The 27,512-nt window shown below is 40.1% G+C and overlaps 2 protein-coding genes across 2 annotated transcripts; both read left to right on the top strand.

The window, feature by feature from the left end:
- The first annotated feature begins 262 nt into the window (after positions 1–262).
- Positions 263–3,846, top strand: ghsra (growth hormone secretagogue receptor a). Its single transcript, XM_060888312.1, has 2 exons — positions 263–1,031; positions 3,581–3,846. The coding sequence occupies exons 1-2, from the start codon at positions 263–265 to the stop codon at positions 3,844–3,846; spliced, it is 1,035 nt and encodes a 344-aa protein (XP_060744295.1).
- Positions 3,847–19,551: 15,705 nt separating this feature from the next.
- On the top strand, positions 19,552–26,207 carry nceh1a (neutral cholesterol ester hydrolase 1a). The gene is made up of 6 exons (XM_060888829.1): positions 19,552–19,646; positions 21,614–21,814; positions 23,575–23,800; positions 23,954–24,023; positions 24,102–24,273; positions 25,289–26,207. Exons 2-6 carry the CDS (start codon positions 21,653–21,655, stop codon positions 25,943–25,945), a joined length of 1,287 nt encoding a protein of 428 aa, XP_060744812.1. The 5' UTR covers positions 19,552–19,646; positions 21,614–21,652; the 3' UTR covers positions 25,946–26,207.
- The last annotated feature ends 1,305 nt before the right edge of the window (positions 26,208–27,512 follow it).

The raw sequence follows: 27,512 nt of genomic DNA, 5'->3' as shown, positions 1-27,512 counted from the left end.
ATTTACTGTAATATAAGATTTACTGTTACAAGGAAGTAAACACTGATTTATCTCGACATGTCTGGATGTTTTGGACATTTATCTCACTCCTGTAAGATTATTACCTTTTTTATTGGACGTTATAAAAGTGTCACTGGATGAAGATGATGTTATGTTTATTTTATCGGTGACTGTTGGGCGACATGGTGAAGGAAAAGCAACAAATGAATAAATGAATGCAATTTGAATAAAAGTTATTCAGTGACTTTTCATCATGGACGTGATGTGGACCAATCTGTCCAACTGTTCGTCAAACTGCAGTTGGGATGCTAACGCTAACTTTTATATTTCGACGCCCCCGGTCACCATTTTCCCCATCCCGGTCCTCATTGGTGTTACAGTCACCTGTGTGCTCTTCTTCCTTACGGGAGTGGTGGGTAATTTGACCACCATCATGGTGGTGTTGAAGTATAAAGAGATGCGCACCACGACCAACCTGTACTTGTCCAGCATGGCGTTCTCGGACCTGCTGATCTTCCTGTGCCTTCCGTTGGACCTGTACCGGATGTGGCGCTACAGGCCATGGATGTTGGGGAATGTCCTGTGCAAACTTTTCCAATTCGTCAGCGAGTGCTGCACCTACTCCACCATATTGAATATGACGGCACTGAGTGCAGAGCGATATTTTGCCATCTGCTTCCCACTCAGGGCCAAAGTGGCGGTGACCAAGCGTCGCGTTCGTGGACTCATCCTCAGCCTCTGGACTGTGGCTTTGTGCAGCGCCGGACCCGTGTTTGTGCTGGTGGGCGTCGAGCACGAGAATGGTACTGACTGGCGGGAGACAAGTGAATGTAAGGCGACAGAGTACGGCGCACGTACAGGTCTGCTGAGCGCCATGGTCTGGGTCTCCAGCGGGTTCTTCCTGCTGCCTGTCTTCTGCCTGACTGTGCTGTACGGACTGATCGGCCGCAAACTCTGGAGGAGGAAGAGGAGGAGGAGGGACAGGATGAAGAGCAGGGACAGCAGCAACAGGCAGACCATCAAGATGCTTGGTGAGTGTGTGTGGAGCTGAGGGAGTGTATTTATTTGTGTAATAATGTGTGGAAATATGTAGCATGTGTAGAAGTGCCTGTGATTTGTGTAATGTTCAGAGTGACCTACTATAACACTATTACACACTATATACAGTGTGCAGGCCAGTGTTCATGTTCAACATATTAGTGCTAAACAAAACCACGATTTCAGCCACGTTGTCGCTATGTAAATTAGGTAGAGAGTAAAGAAGATATAAATCCAAACATAAGTCTCAGTTTATTCCTCAGATCATCTAAAGTCATGTGGTCCGACTTTGCTTCAGCTCCCCACTAGTCATTTGTTTGACCATTTACAAAATGTTATTAAATGTGTAAAGTAGCAGAAATGGTTGGGACTTCAGGTGAGTCTACTGAGCTTGTAAACTCACAGGTTGCTTACTTTACTAATCTAATCTGAGATTGTGTAACTACTTTGTTATACAGCAAACAGTTGTTCATCAGACAAAACCTGTGGATCCTCAGATAACATGACAAACTAGACTCAACTGCCACAAATACAGATCACTAAGGCCGCGTTCACACTGCAAGTCTTAATGCTCAATTCGGATATTTTGATCAGATCTGATTTTTTTGTTTGGCTGTTCACATTACCTTTTAAAATGTGGCCTATATCAGATACCAGTGTGAACTGTTTGCTGTTTCAAACTGACCCGCATGCGCAAACGAACAATAACAATGACGTCACACGCAGCACGCCGTTGCGCTAAAAAGTTGGCGAGGTTATGGAGGAAGTATTGTATCATCTGGTGATAACATATCATGTAATGCTATAATGTGATGTATTCAATGCAAACATTATGAGCTGGTTCACGTAACCACTTTATATAACACTCTTAACACACACGTTACCAGTCACGTTTGTGTAACGTTTTCGCCGGCGCAAAAAAAAGAAAAGAAAAAGGTTTCGCCGGCTCAAAAAGAAAAAAAAAAAAAGAAAACGTTTTCGCCGGCGCATAATTGTGACGAATGTCGATGTAAATTGACGTAAAAGTCGCATCAAATCCACCTTGGCTGTTCACACTGCGGCCACATTGGAAAAGATCAGATTTGGGTCTGATTCAGGACCACATATGGAAGTGGCCCAGATCTGATTTGAAAAATCAGATCTGGGCCAGATTTGAGTGTTCACACTACTCCTGACCTGGTCACTTGACCTCAAAAAAATCGGATTTGGGCCTGCAGTGTGAACGTGGCCTAAAGTTAGAAAGATTCTGATTAGACTAAAGTTATAAAGATTCAGATTAGACTAAAGTTATAAAGATTTGGATTAGACTAAAGTTATAAAGATTTGGATTAGACTAAAGATATAAAGATGTAGGATTAGACTAAAGTTATAAAGATTTGGATTAGACTAAAGTTATAAAGATTCGGATTCGACTAAAGTTATAAAGATTTTGATTAGACTAAAGTTATAAAGATTCGGATTAGACTAAAGTTATAAAGATTTTGATTAGACTAAAGTTATAAAGATTCGGATTAGACTAAAGTTATAAAGATTCAGATTAGACTAAAGTTATAAAGATGTAGGATTAGACTAAAGTTATAAAGATTTTGATTAGACTAAAGATATAAAGATGTAGGATTAGACTAAAGTTATAAAGATGTAGGATTAGACTAAAGTTATAAAGATTTGGATTAGACTAAAGTTATAAAGATTTGGATTAGACTAAAGTTATAAAGATTCGGATTAGACTAAAGTTATAAAGATGTAGGATTAGACTAAAGTTATAAAGATTCAGATTAGACTAAAGTTATAAAGATTCGGATTAGACTAAAGTTATAAAGATTTTGATTAGACTAAAGATATAAAGATGTAGGATTAGACTAAAGTTATAAAGATGTAGGATTAGACTAAAGTTATAAAGATTTGGATTAGACTAAAGTTATAAAGATTTGGATTAGACTAAAGTTATAAAGATTCGGATTAGACTAAAGTTATAAAGATGTAGGATTAGACTAAAGTTATAAAGATTCAGATTAGACTAAAGTTATAAAGATTCGGATTAGACTAAAGTTATAAAGATTTTGATTAGACTAAAGATATAAAGATGTAGGATTAGACTAAAGTTATAAAGATTTTGATTAGACTAAAGGATGACCTGAACCTAAGATGTCTGATGTCTGGTTTTTCAGATTTTTTTCAGCTACATGAGACAAACATTTGAAGTATTTAAATACTAAAGCAGCTACATCCAGGATGGAACACAGCTAACATCTGTATAGTGATCCTGGTCCTGTGTTCTGTCAGACTGGTGCACTTTTCAAAGAGAGGATGGCAAAATGTCCAAAAGATCATATAAATATAAAAAAAGCAAAAAGTGGGGTTTTTAATTCGGTCGACAGAAAAGATAAAAAAAAAAATCTCCTTGGTGAACATCATGTGAGCAACAGATAACAGAGTGACTGTGGAGAAGCCGCCAGCACAGAGACGCAGTCAGGTCTTTAATGCAGGTGTAATGAGTGTAAGTGTCAGCGTGTCTGAGCTCTTTCTCCTTTTTCCCACTTAGCCGTGATGGTGTTTGCCTTTGTGCTCTGCTGGCTTCCATTCCACGTGGGTCGTTACTTGTTCTCGGCGTCACCCGAGGCGTTTGCGTCCCCGTTGTGGTCTCTGGTCTCCCAGTACTGCAGCCTTGTCTCTTTTGTCCTCTTCTACCTCAGTGCTGCCATTAACCCCATCCTCTACAACGCCATGTCTAAGAAGTACAGGGACGCCACGCTGCGTCTCTTCAGCCACAGCTCACCAAGCTTCACCGAATCCAGCATCAGCTGCTGACACCTTACACACTTGTAGTGTACGTCTGTAACATGCAAATATCAGCAGAATGAAATACCACAATTAGGGAAATTTGAGAAGCTTTGCCACCTCACGGCTCAAGGGTTCAATCTTAGGCTCAGGTTACACTCTGGGGTTTCCTCTGGGTTCTCTGGTTTCCTCCCAGTCGATGGATTGGGTTTCCTGAGATGAACTGACATCCCATTCCAGATGTGTTCTTAGCATGACTAGCTGTACTGTGTTTAAGAGAGAGAATAAAACGAGTCTGGACTGTTTGTAGCTGCTCTAACGGAAGGACTGCCGTGGTCAAAGAGAAAGCAAACACATCTTCACAACACCTGGAATTATCACACCATCTTTACTGTAACAGTAATACACAATGTTTATTGTTTAATAATTAGCATTAACTGCTAATGAAATCTGCACTCACCTGTTTTCACTGTGTGTGAGAACTGAATGTTATTTTTTTATCGGCTGCTTCTATTATTTTTTTAATGCAGAACAGGAATCTCCGAAATTACAGTAACGCTTGTTTGCACTACGTGAGGAAAATATATATTGTCACAAAATATATAAAACATTCTAACATTATTTTGTGTGATTTTATCAAATCATGGAGACACAGTAACTGTAGAAACCACAGCTTCGCACCTTAAAAAGGGAACCGTGAGCTTTTATTTACTCACAAACTTCACAAACTCATTTTCATTCATTTTGTTTAACTGTATTAACTCTATGTTCTTTTATATATATGAATAAATCAATTTTTGTGTTTAAAAATGGATGACATTATATTTTCTTTTTCAAAAAATCACTTAATTTTTATAACTTGTTTGAAGAACAGTGAATTTAGTTAATTGTGTAATTTCTGTTACTTTTAATTTAAGATTTTTTCTTCATGAAAATAAATCTACAATTTTCTTTTAATTAATACAATTTTAAAGACATCACTCTTTAGGTATATTCTGTTTAAATTTAGTTCTGTCTATCTATCTTTCTATCTATCTATTATTTTCTTTTCATCATTATATACAGACTTAAACACACCAGATCGTCTCTTGGTACATTATAATTAACATTATCCTGTCATTTATTTTATATTTAATATATTGTCATTGTTGTGTTTAAAAATATATTATAAAAAAAATGAATGTATGCATCATAAATCCTTTTTAATTATATTATGCAAGTGACGTTTCTATAAAATGTAAATGTCTGTTATTTATATTAAAAAATGTTATGTTTAATATATCATATACTGTGTAAATATAAATAGGCATAAAATATGTAATAAGAGTAATAAAAATGTTTGAAAAACATGAGGTGAGAGTGAAGGTGAGTGAGAGGTGAGAGTGAGAGTGAGAGTGAGATGTGAGAGTGAGTGAGAGGTGGGAGGTGATAGTGACAGGTTAAAGTGAGAGTGAGAGAGGGTGAGTAGGAGTGAGAGTGAGATGTGAGAGGTGATAGTAAGAGGTTAAAGTGAGAGGTGAGAGTGAGTGAGAGGTGAGAGTGAGAGGTGAGAGTGAGATGTGAGTCATATCCTGAAGTTGTTTCTCTTGCTAAGCACTGTGCAGTACCGGCTGCTGGTTGTATCACATCCTTCTTGATGTTGGCGTCAGTTTATTGTGTTTTGTGGTCTAATGAGTTCTGTTTACTATGAAGGTCAGTATGTATATATACTGTATATATGTATATTTATATATATGCTAATTTAATTTCTATAGTAACAGTTTATTCACAATATAATATACTAATATATAAACTGACTTGTATCTCTGAAAAGACTGCTGAAGTCTTTAGCAGGAAGGAATTACAGTAGTGTTAATTCTGTAATGAACTCAGGTTCCTCAGGAGCTCTCAGTTACACAATTCCACTCGACTACAAACTGTTGTAGAAAGGACACTATTTATATTTACATTATTTACATTGACATTATTTACATTTACACTATTTACTGTTCAGTGTCACCCAAATGAGGATGAGGTTCACTTCTGAGTCTGGTTCCTCTCAAGGTTTCTTCCTCTTCTTCATCATCTCAGGGAGTTTTTCCTCACTACCATCACCGTATTGTTAGAGATAAATAATAACTTCATTTTAAACTTTTTTTTCCGTTTCCATGCTTCTGTAAAGCTGCTTTGTGAAAATGTGAACTGTGAAATGCGTGACACAAGTAAACTGACTTGAATTCCACAATGTTCAGTGTAAATATAAACAGAATAGTTCTACAGCATGCTGTAAGTCAGTTAAGGAGGTGTGGGGTTACGTTTGAGCTCAGTATGTGATGTCACAAAATAGACGATAACAACGTGTTAAGACACTTTTGTTTAACAGATTATGATCTTTATAGTCACATATTTTAGGTGTATCTGGTTAACACAAATTTGCAAAATTATCCTGAGATGGAGTGACAGATACAAAGATTTAGAAATATCTGAAGCTATCTGGGTCACGGTGGCTTAGTGGTTAGCACGTTCGCCTCACACCTCCAGGGTTGGGGGTTCGATTCCCGCCTCCGCCTTGTGTGTGTGGAGTTTGCATGTTCTCCCCGTGCCTCAGAGGTTTCCTCCGGGTACTCCGGTTTCCTCCCCCGGTCCAAAGACATGCATGGTAGCTTGATTGGCATCTCTGGAAAATTGTCCATAGTGTGTGATTGTGTGAGAGTGTGTGTGTGTGCCCTGCGATGGGTTGGCACTCCGTCCAGGGTGTATCCTGCCTTGATGCCCGATGACGCCTGAGATAAGCACAGGCTCCCCGTGACCCGAGGTAGTTCGGATAAGCGGTAGAAGATGAGTGAGTGAGTGAGTGAGTGAAGCTATCTGGACTTGAACAAAGTGTTATGGTATTATATCCATATAGCAGCAAGGAGTCCACTTACATTTAAAGTGCACCTCAGGCCACTAAAGTATTAGGCAATGGTAACAGCACCTCTGCACTGTCTGAGATGACAACTCTTATTTAATTTTCGGCAGATTTCCATTTAAATTCCTCCAAATGCACTTTATTTGAATGACTCATAAAGTGAATGAAGGTGCTGTAAATAATGGATGCTTGTAAATCCCAGAATGAAAAGGAAATAAATCCTACTGCCATCAGAGATACAAAAAAACAGCCCAGTCTCCAGTGTCGGTGAGAAGGCAATATAAATTTACTGAAGAAATAAACTAGCCGTGAGTGAATCTCACCTTTTAGATGGGAGGAAAAGCGAAAGTGTTTGATTCACACAGAGGGACAATCGTTCCAGACTGAAGTCAAGCATGAACCACAGAATGAGAAATAAAACCTCAAGCTAACCATTAATCAAGTATCGATTATAAAAGTCAAGCTCAGGGAGTCATGATGGAAGAGTTTATGGACCTTTTCTTAAAAAAAATCAATGTTCACTCACAACTTGGCACAATGATGTCAGGGAGATATTATAAAAACGATTTTTAAATGTTACTGAAAATTAGTTTGATCTTTAAACATGACAGTTAGTGCAGGAAAATCATCATCATCATCATCATCACCATTATCATCATCTGAACAGATCGAGCAGACGCTAGCATTTATACGCACCCGAAGAGGACACGTCACACCATAACGAGAGCGCTAACGATGCTAGCACACTGACAAACCAGGTTGCTTCTGACAAGGGTTATAAAATGTCCAACTCACCAAAAATCAATAATGCTTTAGTCTGTCTCACCAAACAAATTTAGAATCTGTGATCCAAATTATAGTCGTCTTGGGGACCATAATTGAATAAGGCACCATAAACTCAGCTACTGAGCAGATTCTATGTTAAAAATTAACATTCGAGTCGTGCTTCAACACCTTCTCCAGAATTATCTGTATTTGAAAGCTGAGAAATGCGAATTCCACACTCCCAGCACCACCTTACTTCCTCAGGGGCCTCTTCATGACTCAAGGGGCCCATCCTGTTTATAGTGGAAGAGGGTGCATCTGATCTCAGCATGAGGACTGTTCTGACTCAGTGATCCACCAAAGACAACCACCTCATTCCTTGTGCTTTTTTTTCACAGCGCTTTACTCGGCAGAACAGAAGTACACTATTGGTGAATGGGAAACTCTTGGCCATCAAGTTGGCCCTAGAGGAGTAGTAGCACTGGTCACCCTTCCTGGTGTAGTTAGACCAGAGGAACCTTGAATATCTTCGCTCTGCCATGCATCTGAATCTTCTTTCGAAGTTTGCAAGGGGTGAAAAAATGCTAAGCCTGACGCTCTATCTCGGCATTCCTCCTTGGGCTAAGAAGAACCTGTTGTGGAACACATACTTCCTTCCTCCATCATGGTCCAAGTCCTTCACCTTGATATCAAGAGGAGGGTCCAGCAAGCTGCCTCCAGTCTCCTGGTTCTGGATATCTAAACATAATAACCAAAACAACCCAGGTTTTTATTTAGCACAGTGGCTATATTAACAAAAAACTAGAGATCTAAACACACTCTTCCATCACAGTTCAGTAGTGAGGAACTTATGAGATTCTTCACTGATAAAAATTAAAGTATCAGGAAAAAAATAGTTGATTTTCAACCCATGAGAGCACCTTGTGACCCAGGATCACCTAAAGCTCTACACTCACAACTACAGTGCTTCACAAGTACAGGACAGGAAGAGTTAGATAAACTTATTACAACAGCTAAACCACCTTGTTCACTAGACCCCATTCCAACTAAATTACTGAAAGAAGTGTTACATAAAGCTGGTGAGACTCTTCTTAATATTACTATCTTTAGGTATCTTAATATTACTATCCTCACTATCTTTAGGTCCCTAAATCCTTCAAGTTGGCAGTTATTAAGCCCCCATTAAGAAACCTAATTTAGATCCTAATGAACTATCAGATTACAGACCTATTTCACATCTTCTGTTTATGTCTAAAATAATAGAAAAGGTTGTGTCTGTTCAACTGAGCTCCTTCTTACAGGAGAACAACATCCTCGAAGAGATTCAGTCAGGTTTCAGGCCCCATCATAGCACAGAAACTGCACTTACAAATGTTACAAATGACTTGTTCTTAGCTTCGGACAAAGACTGTATGTCACTATTAGTTCTACTTGACCTTAGTGCTGCATTCGACACTATAGATCACAACATTCTCCTAGATCGTTTACAAAATTACACAGGTATTCATGGACAGGCTTTAAGTTGGTTTAGATCCTACCTGTCTGATCGATACCATTTTGTAGGTTTAAACGATGAATCCTCCAGTTTATTACCAGTTAATCATGGGGTCCCTTAAGGGCACATCATTAGAAGACATGGGATTAGTTTCCATTGTTATGCTGACGACACACAGTTATATATCTCATCAAAACCAGATGAAATAACTAAAGTGTCCAAATTAACTCAATGCCTTAGAGAGATAAATGATTTGATGAGCTGTAATTTTCTGTTGTTAAACTCCGATAAGACAGAAATACTATTTATAGGTCCAAAAACCAGTACACACAAACTCTCACACTTTAACTTCCATTTAGAGGGATGTACTGTTACTAGTAGCTTGACAGTGAAAGACCTGGTGTTTATTAGACAGTAACTTGTCTTTAAAATCATATCACCATATTACAAACACAGCCTTCTTTCACCTTAGAAATATTGCCAAGCTGAGAAACATCCTGTCTGTATCTGATGCTGAGAAGCTAGTTCATACTTTCATGACCTCTAGACTGGACTATTGTAATGCATTACTAGGTGGTTGTCCTGCATCTTTAATAAATAGGCTACAGTTAGTCCAAAATGCAGCTGTCAGAGTTCTCACTAGGACAAGAAAGTATGACCATATAACCCCAATTTTATCATCTCTACACTGGCTACCTGTTAAGTTTAGAATTGATTACAAACTGCTGCTACTTACGTACAAGGCTCTTAATGGTTTAGCTCCCATGTATCTAACTAGTCTTCTAACACGTTACAATCCTTCACGCTCTCTGAGATCACAAAACTCAGGACTTCTGGTAGTTCCCAGAATATCTAAGTCTACTAAAGGTGGTAGAGCGTTTTCTTATTTAGCTCCCAAACTCTGGAATAGTCTTCCTGATAGTGTTCGGGGCTCAGACACACTTTCCCAGTTTAAATGTAGATTAAAAACTCATCTCTTTAGTCAGACGTACACATAATACATCCCATAATATTGTGCTCTATTACATCAGACCAAATTCACATTATCATCTAGTGCTTGTTAATATTTATGAACAGTAGATACGTTAATTCCTCTCCACTGCTTCTCTCTTCCTACCCATCACGAGGCATCCAGAAATTGTACCAGCTCAGATTGTCTTCTGTGCCATGAATATTTTGGACCTCCACTGAGATGAAGGCGACTCTGTGAGGATCCTGAGACATCTAGAGATCTACCAGCTCCAGTTAGACTCTGCTATACTAAAGAGGAGATGTAACCCTTTGAGTCTGGTTCCTCTCAAGGTTTCTTCCTTTACCATCTAAGGGAGTTTTTCCTCCCCACAGTCACCTGAGTCACCTCAGACTTGCTCATTAGGGATAAATACAAACACATTTAAATATATCTAATATTAATCTTGAATATTAGTATTCTTTTAATCTTTATATTATTCTTTATAATAACCTTTTGTTCTATGTTTATGTTCTGTAAAGCTGCTTTGAGACAAAGTCAACTGTTAAAAGCGCTATACAAATAAATTTGAATAGAATTGAATAGCTGTCCGGAGGGAAAGATGGTCTTCCCTGAACATCTTTGTTGTCAAGTCCTCTAATGGTGCCATAGATCTTACCTGTTCTGTCACCCTGGCTCTGCCCACACCTTGCCAGTCCTCTAGCACCATTGCCAAATGATGCCATTTTCAGTTTACCGACTAGTTCAAGACATAAAGTTTGGAACTGATTGCTAGAAAACAAGAACACTAGCAACCCGGGTAGCATCCATGCTAGAAAACCACTAGAAACATCATCATGAACCTAAGGAACATTTGTGCTGGCAAACAGGAGCACTGGGGATCTAAAGGAACATCAACACTATTAAACAAGAGCACTAGAACTCAAAGGAACGTCCATGCAGGTAAACGTCCCCTCTAGTACTCTAGTACACTCGGGCACTAGGACCATGAGTGGTTCTGCTGTGCGTAAATAAATATATTCAGAATATAAACTTGTGTACATAGCAAACCTGCAATAAAAAGGATAAATGTGAAAGAAGTAAATGTTCTCTATAACCTTCTGAATTAATCTTATTTCCTCCTTTTTTCAATTCCAGCCAAAGTGTGCGTGTGTGTGTGTGTGTGTGTGTGTGTGTGTGTGTGTGTGTAAGGGAAAGGTAGTGGGTTATGAATCAGGTCTGTCCAGTAAACTTGTAGAAATAGACTGCAGTCATTTTTAAAGCCCAATAAATCTACAGCAGGACCTCAAAGGTAGTTAAAGGTTATCGACTTTTTTTTTTTTTACTAAAACTATGTCATCAGTTCACTAATCAGGATCGATCTGATGAAAACTGGTCTGATTAGCTGCCTTCAGCTTCCTTCCTCAGACATTTGAGTGTGTGGTGAAAAAAATGTATGATGTGAGAAAACCTCTATTGTTTATTACTTGTTTCGTATCATCAACGATTAGAAAGATTAAAAAATTATTACAGAAACATGATCATCTGCTGTAGACATTGCATTTATATTGTTGGGTGCCATTACTTTTTATTATGGAAACGCCCCCAATTCAGGGCTTGTAGAAGTGTTAACTACACCATTTTAGAACAAAACCATCTACAATGTGTCTCTCATACCCAGACGCAGCTTCTGGGCTCCTGGAGTTCAGACAGAACAGATGGCTGAAGGTATACAGTTAATATTCAGCTCATGAAGCTCATGAAGGTTATCTGGTCCACTGGAACCTCAAGAAATTGCAGCAGAAACTTAATTCCTGGAGCTCCAATTGTTCTCAACAACACCAAAGGAATAACACAAGGTCATTTATTTGTGTGTGTGTGTGTGTGCGTGTGTGTGTGTGTGTGTGTAAGGTGTAAGTGTATGAGTGTGTGTGTGTGTAGAGACAAACAGCATCTGTGTTAGATTGCTCAAGTGACCTTTAAATAATGTATTTGGATTTGAGGAACATGCAGCACTGTTTATCTCCCAGCTCCTCCTCTTCCTCCTCCTCTTCCTCCTCCTCCTCCTCCTCTTCTCTCTATACACAGCTTCCTGTAAAGTATCTCTCACATACAGTAGGAGTCGAAAGAGCAAACGAGCTGCGTGCTACAGGTACTAACAGAGAGACTAATTATAAATAGGCAAAGTAGAGTTACAGGGAAACAAACAAACAAACAAAAGCAGGAAGGTGAACAGAGATGTGAGAAAGAAACAAAACAGATTTGTTCATGAATTTATACTAATTAATATTTAAAATGAAATTTCTCCATATTTTTAGAGAGAAAGCAGTTTTATCGGCTGAACACTGACAAACCGTCACAATAAGATTTTTTCTTTTTACTGAAATAAATATCCATCTTTTCAAAAAGAGCTTTCATTAATCAGCGTTTTTTCTTTTTTGTTTTGCCAAAACTACAGCAAGTCTCCATGCAGTTATTGTTCACTGTGTCTTAAAATAATCCATCTAAAAGATCATTTCTGAGAGAGAGAGAGAGAGAGAGAGAGAGAGAGTAGAGAGAGTGTTGAGGGTTCAAAGTTGCTGACACCTTTAACACCTTTATGACATCATCAGCTGTCAGTGTGAATAAAGTGTGTGTGTGTGTGTTTGTGTGTTTTTGCGTGTGTGTTTGTGTGTGTGTGTGTGTTTGTGAGTCTGTGTGTGTTTGTGTGTGTATTTGTGTGTATGTTTGTTTGTGTGTATGTGTGTGTGCTTGTGTGTTTGTGTGTGTGTATTTGTGTGTGTGTTTGTGTGTGTGTGTATTTGTGTGTGTGTTTGTGTTTTTGTTTGTGTTTGTGTGTGTCTGTGTGTTTTTGTGTGTTTGTGTGTGAAGGCTAAGGAAGAGGAGGAAGAGGAGGAAGAGGAGGAAGATTATTACTGGTTTACAGTAATGATGAAGTGGGTTATGATCTCGAAAGGTTTTTCTGCCCTTCAGGATTCTGTGGCTTGTAAAGACTTTGTGTCTGATGTATTATTCATGAGCAGGACTCTGTACAGCTCTGTCACACTGAGCACCAGCACATCAATGAAGATGAGTGTTAATAGGACTCATGACCTCTGAGTGATAATAAAACACGCCCTTGTGGATGTGATTATATCCAACACATCCGTCCTGTTCTCCAACACGTCACACTCGCTCTGTTCCTCGTATCCATCTGCCTTGTATTTTACTCCACTCCTCGTCTCAAACCTGCTTTATTTATTATAAACTCGGACCATCGTTCTTCTGAACAAATACGAGCTGAATCAGAGGAGCGTCCACAGAACCTCAGATTAATAATAATAATAATAATCCAGAGCTTAACGGTGGAATAAGAACATAAAGTAAAAAACACACAAAGAAACAAGCAAGGTTCGGTTCAGGCTTCATTATTAGCACACAGAAAGTTAAATGCAGGTTTTTATGACTCGCTTTATTTAGATTACTTACGTAATGTTTTTTGAGATTTTTCTAATCGTTTCTGTTGTCGTATTTTGCTTGTTGCGAGCTGGTGAACAAACCTTTATAAACCTTCAGTGAAAATTATTTCATCTGTCTCTCATTGCGATGTTCCCTTCTTTATTATATTCACTAATGAGCTTCAGAGTTTAATTACTCACTGGATCGTATTCAGTCGCTCACTAATTTTGATGAAGTGTCAGAGTTTTATTGTTAGCAGAGATCTCGTGTATAAAACTGCTGTACGCTAATACAAGCAGATGGCAGTGACGGAAATCCAACCCTGTTTGTTTGTAAAGACATTTCTCCACAGTTAACACAGTGATTTACTCCCAACACAGACATCCAGTACATCTGTATAAACATCTGTATATGAGGGAATCAGCTGACTAAGTCATGGCTTCGAAAAATAAAAAGAATTAAAAGAATTCTTAAAACAGTCAAATGTGCACTGAAATAATCCAAGCATCGGTGTAGTCGTTACTCCTCAGTGTAGATGTTAATATTTTTCTAGGCATGTGTTAAACCTTGAATCTAAACATAGGGGAGGAGTTTTCTCTTTTTTATTAGCTGAATGTTAGCACTGTTATAATTAATGCTGCTGAAACCTTTAAATAAGGATGTTTTTTTTTTTAAAAAAAACTGTGCTAACCCAAACACAGGAAGGCTTTTAGACTCTATTGACTGGCTGCTAATTATATTTCCATTAAAAGCCATCTGTTGGGACACGTTGAAAATTACTTACAGTGCCAGAATGGTGTGTTTGCCAAGAAAAACAACTAAGAGAGTGGATTAAATTAGCTGATGTGTTGGAGTGGGTCAAATCCTGCGTCCTCATTACAGCAGAGGTGACTGAAGTTCGCTGTGGAGAAAGACGACAGCTTTGTCTCAAACTTCAGAGATCAGGATCAGTTAGTGTTCTTACTGGAACTACTGGATATTTAAAGCTTTGTCACAGATGATCACATCGATCACATTATCATTCAAGAAACAAATAAAAAAACACAAATGACACAGTTTCTGTTTGTTCAGGAGAAACTGGGGTTCCAGGATTGTGCTGGTTATACATGAGCCAACAGATGTTATGTATGCATACACAACACACACACACACACACACACACACACACACACAAATAAATAATGAGTGATTCAGCGCTCGTGCCTGTGCGATAGAGCCAGAAAACACAAGCATCTAACATAAGACTAAATATTACAGATAATAATACAGATATGAACAGGAGCAGTGCTACAGGTCAGGACTGAAAACAGAGTCTTGTGAGCTTGTTCATTTGGACAAGAACTCTCAAAGGGGAGGGACCTCATAACCAACCCCCAATCAGCGAGTGAGGAAAAAACTTGACTGACATCTGAAACTTGAAACTTTCAGCCCCAGTTAAAACATCCCCCAGACTGCAGCTGTTGTATAATCATTTCTGTGTGATTATTTTATATTGATTTATGAATTCTGTAGTTTGTACGTCTAACTCACTAGACAATGCTAATATGGACCATTATCTTCATGTGTCGAGTTTCTCTAAGCCGTTAAGCAGTAACAGAAACATACTCCGTCATGTAGATTATTTATGAAATAAACGAGGGAACAATGTACAGTATTTCTGTAAATTTCCTCTGGGACTTCTGTTCAAACCACTGCCTGACATTTAGCTGCAAACTCACCATGCTCTAACCTTTCCACACATTTCATTAGAGTAGGAGACAGACATCATCAATCGATCACGCAAAAATCGAACTGCTTCTGCTGTGAGAGAATTCCTCATAATCCCGTCTAAGGAAATGTCAGGAAGCTTCGTTTTTACTGTGTTAATTGTGATGGTCTCTTAGTAACACTAGGTATTGATTCAACCAATTAGAACACACCCTACTGGTCTCAGCCAATTAGAACACACCCTACTGGCCTCAGCCAATTAGAACACACCCTACTGGCCTCAGCCAATTAGAACACACCCTACTGGCCTCAGCCAATTAGAACACACCCTACTGGTCTCAGCCAGTAGAACACACCCTACTGGTCTCAGCCAATTAGAACACACCCTACCGGTCTCAGCCAATTAGAACACACCCTACTGGTCTCAGCCAATTAGAACACACTGCACTGGTCTCAGCCAATTAGAACACACCCTACTGGTCTCAGCCAATTAGAACACACCCTACTGGTATCAGCCACGTAGAACACACTGCACTGGTCTCAGCCACATAGAACACACTGCACTGGTCTCAGCCAATTAGAACACACTGCACTGGTCTCAGCCAATTAGAACACATCCTTCTGGTCTCAGCCAATAGAACACACCCTACTGGTCTCAGCCAATTAGAACACACCCTACTGGTCTCAGCCAATTAGAACACACCCTACTGGTCTCAGCCAATAGAACACACCCTACTGGTCTCAGCCAATTAGAACACACCCTACTGGTCTCAGCCAATTAGAACACACCCTACTGGTCTCAGCCAATTAGAACACACCCTACTGGTCTCAGCCAATTAGAACACATCCTTCTGGTCTCAGCCAATAGAACACACCCTACTAGTCTCAGCCAATTAGAACACACTGCACTGGTCTCAGCCAATTAGAACACACCCTACTGGTCTCAGCCAATTAGAACACACCCTACTGGTCTCCGCCAATTAGAACACTCCCTACTGGTCTCAGCCACGTAGAACACACTGCACTGGTCTCAGCCAATAAGAACACACCCTACTGGTCTCAGCCAATTAGAACACATCCTTCTGGTCTCAGCCAATTAGAACACACCCTACTAGTCTCAGCCAATTAGAACACACCCTACTGGTCTCAGCCACGTAGAACACACTGCACTGGTCTCAGCCATGTAGAACACACTGCACTGGTCTCAGCCAACAAGAACACACCCTACTGGTCTCAGCCAATTAGAACACACCCTACTGGTCTCAGCCAATCAGAACACCCAAATAGAACACACTGCACTGGTCTCAGCCAATCAGAGCACAGCCTGATGATTTCAGCCAATTAGAACACACTATTTATTTTATGAAAATAAAAGCATTAATCACAAGGATTTGAATTCACTAGTGCTACATCACTAGTGAGCACTAAAAGCACTAAAATTACAGAGTAACACCTGATCACAGTAATAATAAACACTGCAGTACAGGGTGACCAAATTCTCCACCTTTTTTAAAAATCCTTGTTTTCAGACAACGAAACGAAACCTGAGCTCAGCCTGAAAGGTGACATTTGAGTGTGTGATAAAATTTACATTCGTTCATGTTTTTATTTTCACTGATTTGGGTTTTGGTGGTTGATCTGCTGTCTTTGTGTAAAGCCCCTCACAGTCCCTCGTCTCTCAGACTGTTGAGGATGTGACGCAGTGTGAACGTCTGAATCTGGATCTCTTTCTCTTGTCTTTAATCTTGATGGCGTGTCCTATAATTATTATTTTTGTTTGTTGATTAGATTTCAGTAAATATAATTGAAGCCAGTGTGACCCTGACCAGGCAGTGACTATAGCTGTAAATTCACACCACTGACCTCAACCAGGTGCTTTGTTTAAAAAAATCTTTCTAAAAATGTCTATAGAATCTGTCTGTATTTTCATCTGTTTAAAAAACATCATCTGTTTGTTCTGATGAATAAATCCCCAGTACGATGGTTCTGATTTATTTCTAAATTGCAGATATGCAACACTGAAATCCCTAAACTGTTCATGTCCTCGTCTCCATATAAACGAGTCAGACGGAGACGCGGCCCAGAGTCCCGTCCTTGTGCTCGGGGATCCTGTTCACTAGAGCGTCTCTATGACCTGAATCAAACAGGGAGGTTATTATTCCTGAGTTTAAAGCTTGTTGTGTTTAATACAAAACAAAATCTCTGCTTTCATCAGATGTGGTGTTTCACAGTCCCAGGGAATGAGTTCTCTATCAGCTCCTTTGTTTACCATTTTTATCCGATTAGGGTTTATTTGTGAGATAGAGACTCGAGAGGAAATCACATTGTCTGAAAGTCAGAGATTAGAGACGTCGTGGTCACCATCTGATTTTTAATGCATGGTGTAGGGAAGCGTACACAAACACACAAACACCAGGTCTGATCATCTGAGCTCTGTTAGAAAGTCTAGTGATTTTAATGAGGAAGCAGGAAAATGGAGGTGAGGAGGATGAGTCAGGGTTTATGGGAATGAATCGTTTGTCTTTGATGAAGAAGATTAAAGCGCTCATGAGATGGTATGAGAGCCATGATGTTGTTATACTGTATGTTATCACCTGAATCTATTTCCCAAGAGACAACAGTGTTGCTCCACAAAATACTCCACTAATTGAAACAACTTACATACAAACTACATACAAAGTGCTAACACTGACAACGGTTTAAATACAGCTTGTGTTCTTCTCACTCATATTTTGTGATAATTCTGACTTTCTTCTGCTCTGTATCTAAGATCATGGATCTGTCTCTGTGTCTCTGACTGTAATCAAACTGGATGAATCTTATTACAATTCTAGTAAAAATATAAAACATCTGATTGTCATAAAGGTTACTGGACCCCTGTGATTGCTGCTATATGTATATACTATATACTGTATATATAATCTATTTGTCATCATGTGACCTGCCAGACCACACCCACTATCTGTTATTGGTTCCAGTGCCCTTTACACACACACACATACACACACACACACACGCGCTCACACACACTCACACACACAAACACACACACAAACACACACATACACACACACAAACACAAACACACACACAAACACACACACAAACACACACGCACTCACAAACAGACACACACATACACACACAATCACACACAATCACACTGAAACTCACACTCACACACACACACACTCAAACTCACACAAAAACACACACACTCTCACGCATATACACACTCAAACTCTCACACACACACATACACACACACAAACACATACACACACACACACACACACTGTGTGCTCTATTAAAAACATCTTCATGTGGCTGTAAGAGCAATGTGATGTATATATCTATCATATAGAGTCTGATATACAGTGAGTCCCTACAGCTGCAGTCTGAGTGAGTTACAACTGCTGAATATCTCAAACCTGAGAAATAGAAAGAGGGACAGAAAGTGAGTGTAAACCTCATCACCCTCTACGCATCACATCAAATGGTACTGTGACTGTAATTACTGGTACAGTAATTATCTAATTTAATAACATGTAACATAAACATGTGAGAAAGAATCAGGAAGTGAAAATAAGAAAAAATAAACATAACTAAAGATTAAGCAAATAAACACATCCTGAAAGGAAATAAAGATGTGTGCTAAAGGGTTTAAAATCATTTAAATGTTGAACAGGCAGTAAGGTCAGATAAACACACACACACATACACACACACACACACACACACAGATACACACACACTCACACACACATACACACACACACAGATACATACACACACGCACAAACACACACGCGCACACACACATACATACATGCATACATACACACAAGCACACACATGCACACGCACACACACACATACATACACACTCACACACACACACACACACACACACACACACACACATAAATATGCAGTAAAGGAAAGTAGAGCACAGCATGTGAGATAAACACATGTAAAATTGCATATGAAGGAGTTTATAAGCTGTTTGTGTAATAAAAGTACAATCAGTTCACACAATTAAAACGAAATCATAATGTGACCAAAACACACACACACACACACACATACACACACACACACAATAAATCAACCATAGCAGACAGATTTGAGAAAAACTGACAAGACTCAAGAACATCACTGGAAGTGAATTACATGCGCCACCATGTGGAGTGTTGAGTCTGGAGCTACCGCAGCTCATTATCACAGCTTTGCTGCCCCCTGCAGGCTGAGACAGGTACATTCCTTATATAAATGAGTTTCATGTTATTAAAGGTGGGGTGTACGATGTTTGAGAAATGCTTCAGAAAGCAGAGTCGTGTAGCCAATGAGCAGAAAGGGGCGTGTCTTGTCAATATGAGAGAGTGTTCAGAGTGCATGTGTGACATTAGCAGAAAGCGATTGAAACACTGACCTGGAGGATAAAGACAAAAAGTGAAAAAAGGCTTACGATAAGGCAAGAAGTAGGACCCGTGTTAATATAGGATCAGCTTTCCAGTGCTGGAGAGAACTGAAGAAGCAGGAAGGCCTGCCATGGGACGCCGAGGCGCTTTTTTCCTTCTCGATAGGTGAGTAACGTTGGTTTTGCTTTGTTACACAGAACTAATATATGCCTTTGTCCTTTACATGATTATGCTCGTGTGTCATTTTTGCTTGTTTGTTTATCTACAATCGTATTGTTCTTCCCTTCAGCTATGTTAAAGACACATTTCTTTCCATTAGTTGCCTGGGTTACGTATGTATGTGTGGGCGGAGCTTTCAATACAGGGGTGGGACCCATTTGGGTTAGGGGTGTGTTTGTTTTGGTGATTTTATATGTCAACATTGGCTTTCAAACTTCGTACACCCCACCTTTAAGTTCTGCTCACTTCCGAAACCAATTGTGGAGCCAACAGACACCCTGCGGTGCCATAAAATGACGTCATGCACACAGCAACTCGACCAAAGTGACTCGACACTCGACAAGTGACTGCGCCTGTGATTGGTTATAATAAGGTGTCACCAAGCCACTTCACTCCAAAATTACTCAGTATAAAGAGGCATGGCCTCTGTGTCTGTCTGTCTCAGTAAAAGAGGTGTGGCCTCTGTTTCTGTCAGTCTCAGTAAAAGAGGCGTGGCCTCTGTGTCTGTCTGTCTGTCTCAGTAAAAGAGGCATGTTCTCTGTGTCTGTCAGTCTCATTAAAAAAGGCGTGGCCTCTACATCTGTTAGTCTCATTGAAGGAGGCATGGCCTCTGTGTCTGTTGGTTTCAGGAAAAGAGGCGTGGCCTCTGTGCCTGTCTGTCTCAGTAAAAGAGGCATGGCCTCTGTTTCTGTCAGTTTAAGTAAAAGAGGTGTGGCCTCCATGTATGTCAGTCTGAGAAAAAGAGGCGTGGCCTCTGTGTCTGTTAGTCTCAGTGAAGGAGGCGTGGTCACTTAATCTGTCAGTCTAAGTAAATTAGGCGTGGCCTCCATGTCTGTCAGTCTGAGTAAAAGAGGCGTAGCCACTGAATCTGTCAGTCTAAGTAAAAGAGGCGTGGCTTATGTGTCTGTTAGTCTGAGTGAAAGAGGCATGGCCTCTGTGTCTGTCTCTCTCAGTAAAAGAGGGGTGGCCACTGAATCTGTCAGTCTATGTAAAAGAGGTGTGGCTTCTGTGTCTGTTAATTTGAGTGAAAGAGGCGTGGCCTCCATGTATGTCAGTCTGAGTAAAAGAGGCGTGGCCTCTGTGTCTGTTAGTCTCAGTAAAAGAGGTGTGGCCACTGAATCTGTCAGTCTTAGTAAAAGAGGCATGGCCTCTGTGTCTGTCAGTCTGAGTAAAAATGACTCAGGTAAGGGGTGTGGAATAGGGTGTCATTTTTTTTACAGTCTGTTCCTTTACTGCTGATGGTGTTTACTTTCAGTGTGTCTGAGTTCTGAGCGTCAGGTTGGCCAACATTCTTGGATAAATGCACATTGAGTTTCCATCTTGGACACATTTGTGTGTGCGTGTGAGAGTGTGTGTATGTGTGTGTGCCTGTGTGTGAATGTGTGTCTGTGTGTGTGTGAAAGTGTGTGTGAGTGTGTGTGTATGTATGTGTGTGTGCCTGTGTGTGTATGTGTGTGTGAGTATGCGTATGTGTGTGTGAGTGTGTGTTTGTGAGTGTGTGTGCCTGTGTGTGAGTGTATGTGTGAGTGATTGACACCGTTTTAGTTTCTTCTTGTTTTTATTTACAGTGAAATGGAAGTACATTCATCTATTTACACTGTTTTAAAACATCTCTGGCTTTTCACTTTGTAGCGTTCAAAATATTTCACACTGTGTGCAAATGTTTTTTGTTGCCTAATAAGAGTCTAATGTGTGTCACAGGCCACAGACTTTACAGTAAACAAAAATTATTATTAATTATTCAGAAAATCAGGAATCATGCTTTATTCATGAGTCTAGATGATTTTATTATAAATGTATGTTTGTTATTAATTTTTTATTCTGTTTAAATAAATGCATTCTTTTAATGTTTTTATTAAACTATATTTCACAGTTCTCTGCTCTGATTGGCTGGATGTTTTGTCCTCTGGCAGATAAAAGCAGGCTGCAGAGCCACACAGCAGGAATCTCTGATGAACACGTCTCTTCTCAGGATGATGAAGCTCCTGTGTGGTGGTACTCTGATTTTCACCCTCGCTGTGTCTTACTACATCTACATGCCGTTACCTGCCACTGTCTCAGAGCCGTGGAAACTCATGCTGGTTGGGGCGACGTTCCGCACTGCCACTCACCTGGTAAGAAATACAATTAACCAATTAACTCATTAACTAAAAGAGTAAACGAAGAAACATGAAAGATTAATTGAGACCTGAGTTTATTTAATAAAAAGATGGTGAAATGGGAGATGAAGTAAGTTTGTCATTTGAAAGAAACAGGTGGGACAGGTGAGTTTTTACTAAGGGACAGGTGACTCTGGGACAGGTGAGTTTTACTAAGGGAGAAGTGACTCTGGGGCAGGTGGGTTTTACTAAGGGAGAGGTGACTCTGGGGCAGGTGGGTTTTACTAAGGGAGAGGTGACTCTGGGGCAGGTGGGTTTTACTAAGGGACAGGTGACTCTGGGGCAGGTGGGTTTTACTAAGGGAGAGGTGACTCTGGGGCAGGTGGGTTTTACTAAGGGAGAGGTGACTCTGGGGCAGGTGGGTTTTACTAAGGGACAGGTGACTCTGGGACAGGTGACTCTGGAATAGGTGACTCTGGGACAGGTGACTCTGGGACAGGTGACTCTGGGACAGGTGACTCTGCGATAGGTGACTCTGGGATAGGTTCGACCAAAGACTGTTGAAGACAGGAATGAGTATAAATGATCAAATGAAAAAAATGCATAACAGATGAGAAGAAAGAAGAAGGACAGTTGTAAGAAACATTGTAGACAGGTGAGGGTTGTATATGGAGGGAGGACAGGTGTCAAAGGTAAAGGACAAGTAGAAGGATTAAATAACGGAAAGTTTTTTTTCTGTTGAAAAATCAGAAACAGGTGGGAAGAACGAAGAAGGACAGGTAGGACAAAGATGAAGGACAGCTAAATGTCACCATTATCATTAGATCAGGCTAATATTAACTGAATGTGCTTAGCTCTAAGGCTAACTGCACACAGGATAACAACTTAAACACTAAGGTTAAATGTGTGAATGTAATTAACAACAAGGCTAAATAAACAAAACTAGCATTTTTTTAAGGATGTCACTGAGGGAAACAAAGATATAAAAATATATATATTGCCCTTGTGAGTTAAAGTGAGTTCATAATGTAGTAAAAAGTGTTAGCTTAATGCTAATTATGATGAGCTAGTAAGCGCTATTAATAATATATCTACAAGTTTATCAATGTTTTCTTAGCCATAATTTTCTAGTTAACCTTCAAGCTAGTTACAGTAAGTATATTTTAATGCTAATTACAATCAGGAAAAATTATTACTAATAAAATTCGGCTCAGTTTCTTATTGCTCATTTCAAACTGAGCACCTTTTTTTTAGCTCAGCGGTCTGAGATTAACCTTTGACCTGCTTTGCACTTGTCACTTCATGTCAGTGGGAGTGTGTGTGTGTGTGTGTGTGTTTATCCTTCTGGGTGAAACAGGAATGTTGTTGATAAACTGGTTATAAAGTTCATCCTTCCCTCAGCAGTGAGAAAGTGAACATGGACATAATGACAGCTAGAGTGTGAGTGAAGTGAGCTTTTTAACATCACTTGGTTTTGCACTGATGCTAGGGTGAGTCTTGGTTAGCATGTGAGATACAAAGCATATAAACACACACTGTGTACCGTGTATTATGGGTAACACACACACACAAACACACACAGTATAAATACTCCACCATTCAGTATCATCGAGGTGACCAAATACAGAGGCTGCATCTCACCATCTTCAGCGTTTGTGTGTGTGTATTGTGTGTGTTTATCAAGTGTGTTGTGTGTGTATAAAACATTTTAAGTGTGTATGTATAATCATGTGTGTGTTGATGTAATAGTGTGTGTGTGTGTTGTATCCCCTCAGGCTGATTTATCACACTCTCTTGGTCTCACTCATCATGTCCGTGTCCTCAGTCTGGCCATTAAGGGTTTCGAGAGTTTGGTGCCAGTGGAGTTTGAAGAACTTCAGATGGAGGACACACAGTTTAGAGGTGTTCAGGTTCGAGTGTACATGCCTCAACACCGAGACAGCACACTGAGACGCGCTGTAGTGTTCATACACGGAGGAGGGTGGGCTCTCGGAGTGCCCAGTAAGTGGGTGTATTTATGTGTGTGTGTGTGTGAGTGAGAGTGATTGACTAATGCTAGATGATCACTGCTAATTATGGTTATTAGCCTTATTGCTAATTATCATTAGTTAATGTTATTGTTGTCGTGATTATTATTGTGTGATTGTTGTGCAGAAGTCGGATCCTATGACATCTTGTGCAGGATGATGGCGGCCAAGCTGAATGCTGTGGTTGTGACAGTGGAGTAAGTATGTGTGTGTGCTTGTGTGTGTGTGTGATGTTTCACCTGTGTGTAATGGATGTTGGTTATGTCTGTATGTAGTTACCGTATGGTCCCAGATGTTCGCTTTCCTGTCCAGTACGAGGACTGTTTGGAGGCGGCACGTCACTTCCTGCAGCGTGACGTGTTGGCACATTACTCTGTGGACCCTGAGCGAGTCGCTGTGTGTGGTGACAGCGCAGGAGGAAACCTTGCTGCTGCAGTCGCACAACAAGTGAACTTATCTACTTCCCCTACTCACTACATAGTACACTAATAAAAGGAACAGTATGAGAAGATGGTGTTCAGTGAAACAATGTTCCGGAGACATTTTAATATTGTTATGATCCCTGTTTGTAAGGAGCCAGGATATGTACTATTAGTAACTAGTAACTATTAGTAGTTACTATTTAGAAAGGAAAAAGGTTGTTGTTGTTGTGGTCAATGCTGGGTATGTGAAGAGTGGGTGTGGAGACATTTTGTAGGTTCTTAATTGGTTCCATCAGGCAGCAGTGGTTTGGAGGTTCAGAGTTTTTAAAATATACCAGACTTGGCAGACTTGATGATGACCAATATCTATACACCAACATACAGTGTATATATACCTGTATGAAATGGTCTAGTTTCAGGAGGACAACTACAGTTGTTTTGCCTTGATGATGGGATTGAGTCTAGATGGGGAAAAGGACAAGAAACAACCTCACTGATAATTCTTACTATAAATCTGACTATAAATTAACAACAAATATGATCAGGAATATATAATAGCAGACTATCATCTACTTTACATCCTTACTCAGACTTTGGCCTGTATGTGTGATGCTCAAGATTTTGCCAACAAACCCTGTAATAAAGTTGACACTATGCCACTACAAGAACACAAGAGAATCAGGGCACGAGTGCATGTGAACTTTTATTGCATCAATGCTTGTGAACTCACTTCAGTTTCCAGAAAGAAATGTTTTCAAAACAAAGAACATAGCAGCTTTCTCCATGTTTGACACTTGAACTTTGCTCAGCTTACTGCACAAATGGGTGTGTTAGAGCAGGGAAACATTCAGTTGTGCAGTACACAGGGAAACACCAGGAACAGGGTTGGGAAACTTAAATGGGAAGTTTGGGAAGATCATTCCCAGAATCCTGACTAGACTAACTAGGAGAACAAAAATTATCTTTGACCAGATAAAATAGTCATTGTGGATTCATGTATTGTTTGAATTTCTCAAGAGATTTTGCATTCTTTGCTTTAGATTAGCTATGACGACAGAGGTGAGGATGATGATGACACAAGGAACAGCAGTGGAGGTGGAGGGGCAAAGTTTAAGCTACAGGTGTTGATCTATCCTGTTCTTCAGCCTCTGGATTTCAATACGGCATCCTACCAGCAGAACTGGGGAGTCCCCATACTGTACCGTGATCTGATGGCACGGTACTGGTTGGAGTATCTGGGTGCAGATGCATCCCTGCTCCACACCATTCTCCTGAACAACCACACAGCACTGGATGAGTCTCAATTCAGTCCTCACCGATCTAAAATCGACTGGACCTCAATGATCCCTGAGCACATGCGCAAACAGTATAGAGCCATCTTCCCTTGGACCGGGTCACCCTCCATCCTGCAGGACATCCCTGCGATGCTGGACCCGCGAGCTGCTCCCCTGATAGCTGAACAGGACATATTAAAGACGGTGCCATGCACTTACATCATGACGTGTGAGCATGACGTGCTAAGGGATGATGGTATGATGTATGTCCGGCGCTTAGAGCTCGCCGGTGTCTCTGTCACGCATCGTCACTATGATGACTGCTTTCATGGCTGCGTAAGCTTTGCCTTCTGGCCATCATACTTCTCTGTGGGGATACGAGCCATAGATGATTACATTGCCTGGCTTCACACACATCTGTAGAACTTCCAGTGTTTAACTGTACAGGCACTTTCACACTCAGACTATATGTCTGAACATTTTGTCCATCTTACTGTCGTTTGCAGAATAAACTGTGGTCGTGGTTCAAGTGACAAAATGAAATCAACTTCTATCAACTTCTATCAACTGCTATCAGCCCCACCTTAGCCCCACCCACTTATCTCTCTATCTCTCTGAGGATATTGGCTTAGCCACACCAACTTAGCGCTCTCTCTCTCTCTCTCTCTCTCTCTCTCTCTCTTTCTCCCTTCACATGCCCCCACCTTCTCTGTTGTAAACTTTACCTGACTCCACCTCCTCATCGACCTCTGGAGATGTCCCCACACATTTAGTGCTTTCTCTGGAGATGCTTATTGACCCAACCCACTTTTCCCTCTCTATGGACATCTATTCATCTCTCTGCTTGCCCATATCTCCTCAACATCTATGTGTCTCTACCTGCTCATTTATTTCTGAACCCTTCACCTAGCCCCAACCCCTGAGCCAGAGGTCTCTATTGCCCCCTTTCCACCAGGAAGAACCGGGTGCTGGTTTAAAGTGGCGAGCCTTCTAAGAACCAGTTTGCCTTTCCATGGGCTAGAGAGCCATCACAGAGTCAAGTCTTGCTTCACTGTATACAACTTTACACAGCAATGTTAGTGCATCAGCTGCAAACACAAACACAACATCAACAATGGCAGATGTTGCTTTACTGTTAATGCTCATGGCTTTGCAAACCTGATTTATCCTGATTTAAAATGATTTAAAAATGGCTCTAACAATGTTCTCTTTTGTCTTGTTGGTCACAGTAACCCCTCCCGCAGGCGCTAACAGTAGCCCCACCTACAGTCCCTGATGCATCAGTTCTTAAGTCTAGACCAGCAATATTTTGGTGTTACATAAAAAAAAAAATGAAAGAACTGATTATAAATTAGGCTCCCAACCAGCACTCAAACTGCCTCAGTGGAAAAGGGCTATCGATCCACATGGCTCCACCTCTTTAAACCTGAATGCTGGTTTTTCCTCCTCATCCCTTTCTAGAGATCTGCCTAGGAGTAAACTACAATTTGGAAGAGAAACATGAACACTGTAAACAGAGACATTAGCACATGATTATGGACTTAAAATTACATTTGACGTAAAAAATAAGTCCAAAGTATATTTTTTACTATAAGCATCTAAAGTAAATGACTTAAATACAAGGATAAAACAATAAAGCTAACGCTTTGCGAAGGTGAGGATGAAACAAGAACTTTACATGAGCCAAAGAACGATGAAATGAACGCAGTACGAGTGGTTTACAAAGGTGACGTCTGTCTGCGTTAACTGGGTTCCACGGTGTGTTTCAAACTAAACTACTATCATAGATTTAATTTCTATACTGTATTTACTTAATACCTAACTGTATAAATAATTACGCACTCGTCTGACTCCAGCTGCTTGTGTTAGCTTTGTCTTTATGGTAAAATATCTTATATCTCATGTATAAAATTGCATTATAAAATTATTACTGTATTCAGTATTAGTTCTATTACTGACCAATTAGCTTGTGTTCATTTTAGACATTTGT

Source organism: Tachysurus vachellii, chromosome 15, assembly GCF_030014155.1.
Source record: "Tachysurus vachellii isolate PV-2020 chromosome 15, HZAU_Pvac_v1, whole genome shotgun sequence".
Classification (NCBI taxonomy): domain Eukaryota; kingdom Metazoa; phylum Chordata; class Actinopteri; order Siluriformes; family Bagridae; genus Tachysurus; species Tachysurus vachellii.
The sequence above is the reverse complement of the archived record's forward strand: the minus strand, read 5'-3'. Positions and strand labels throughout refer to the sequence as shown.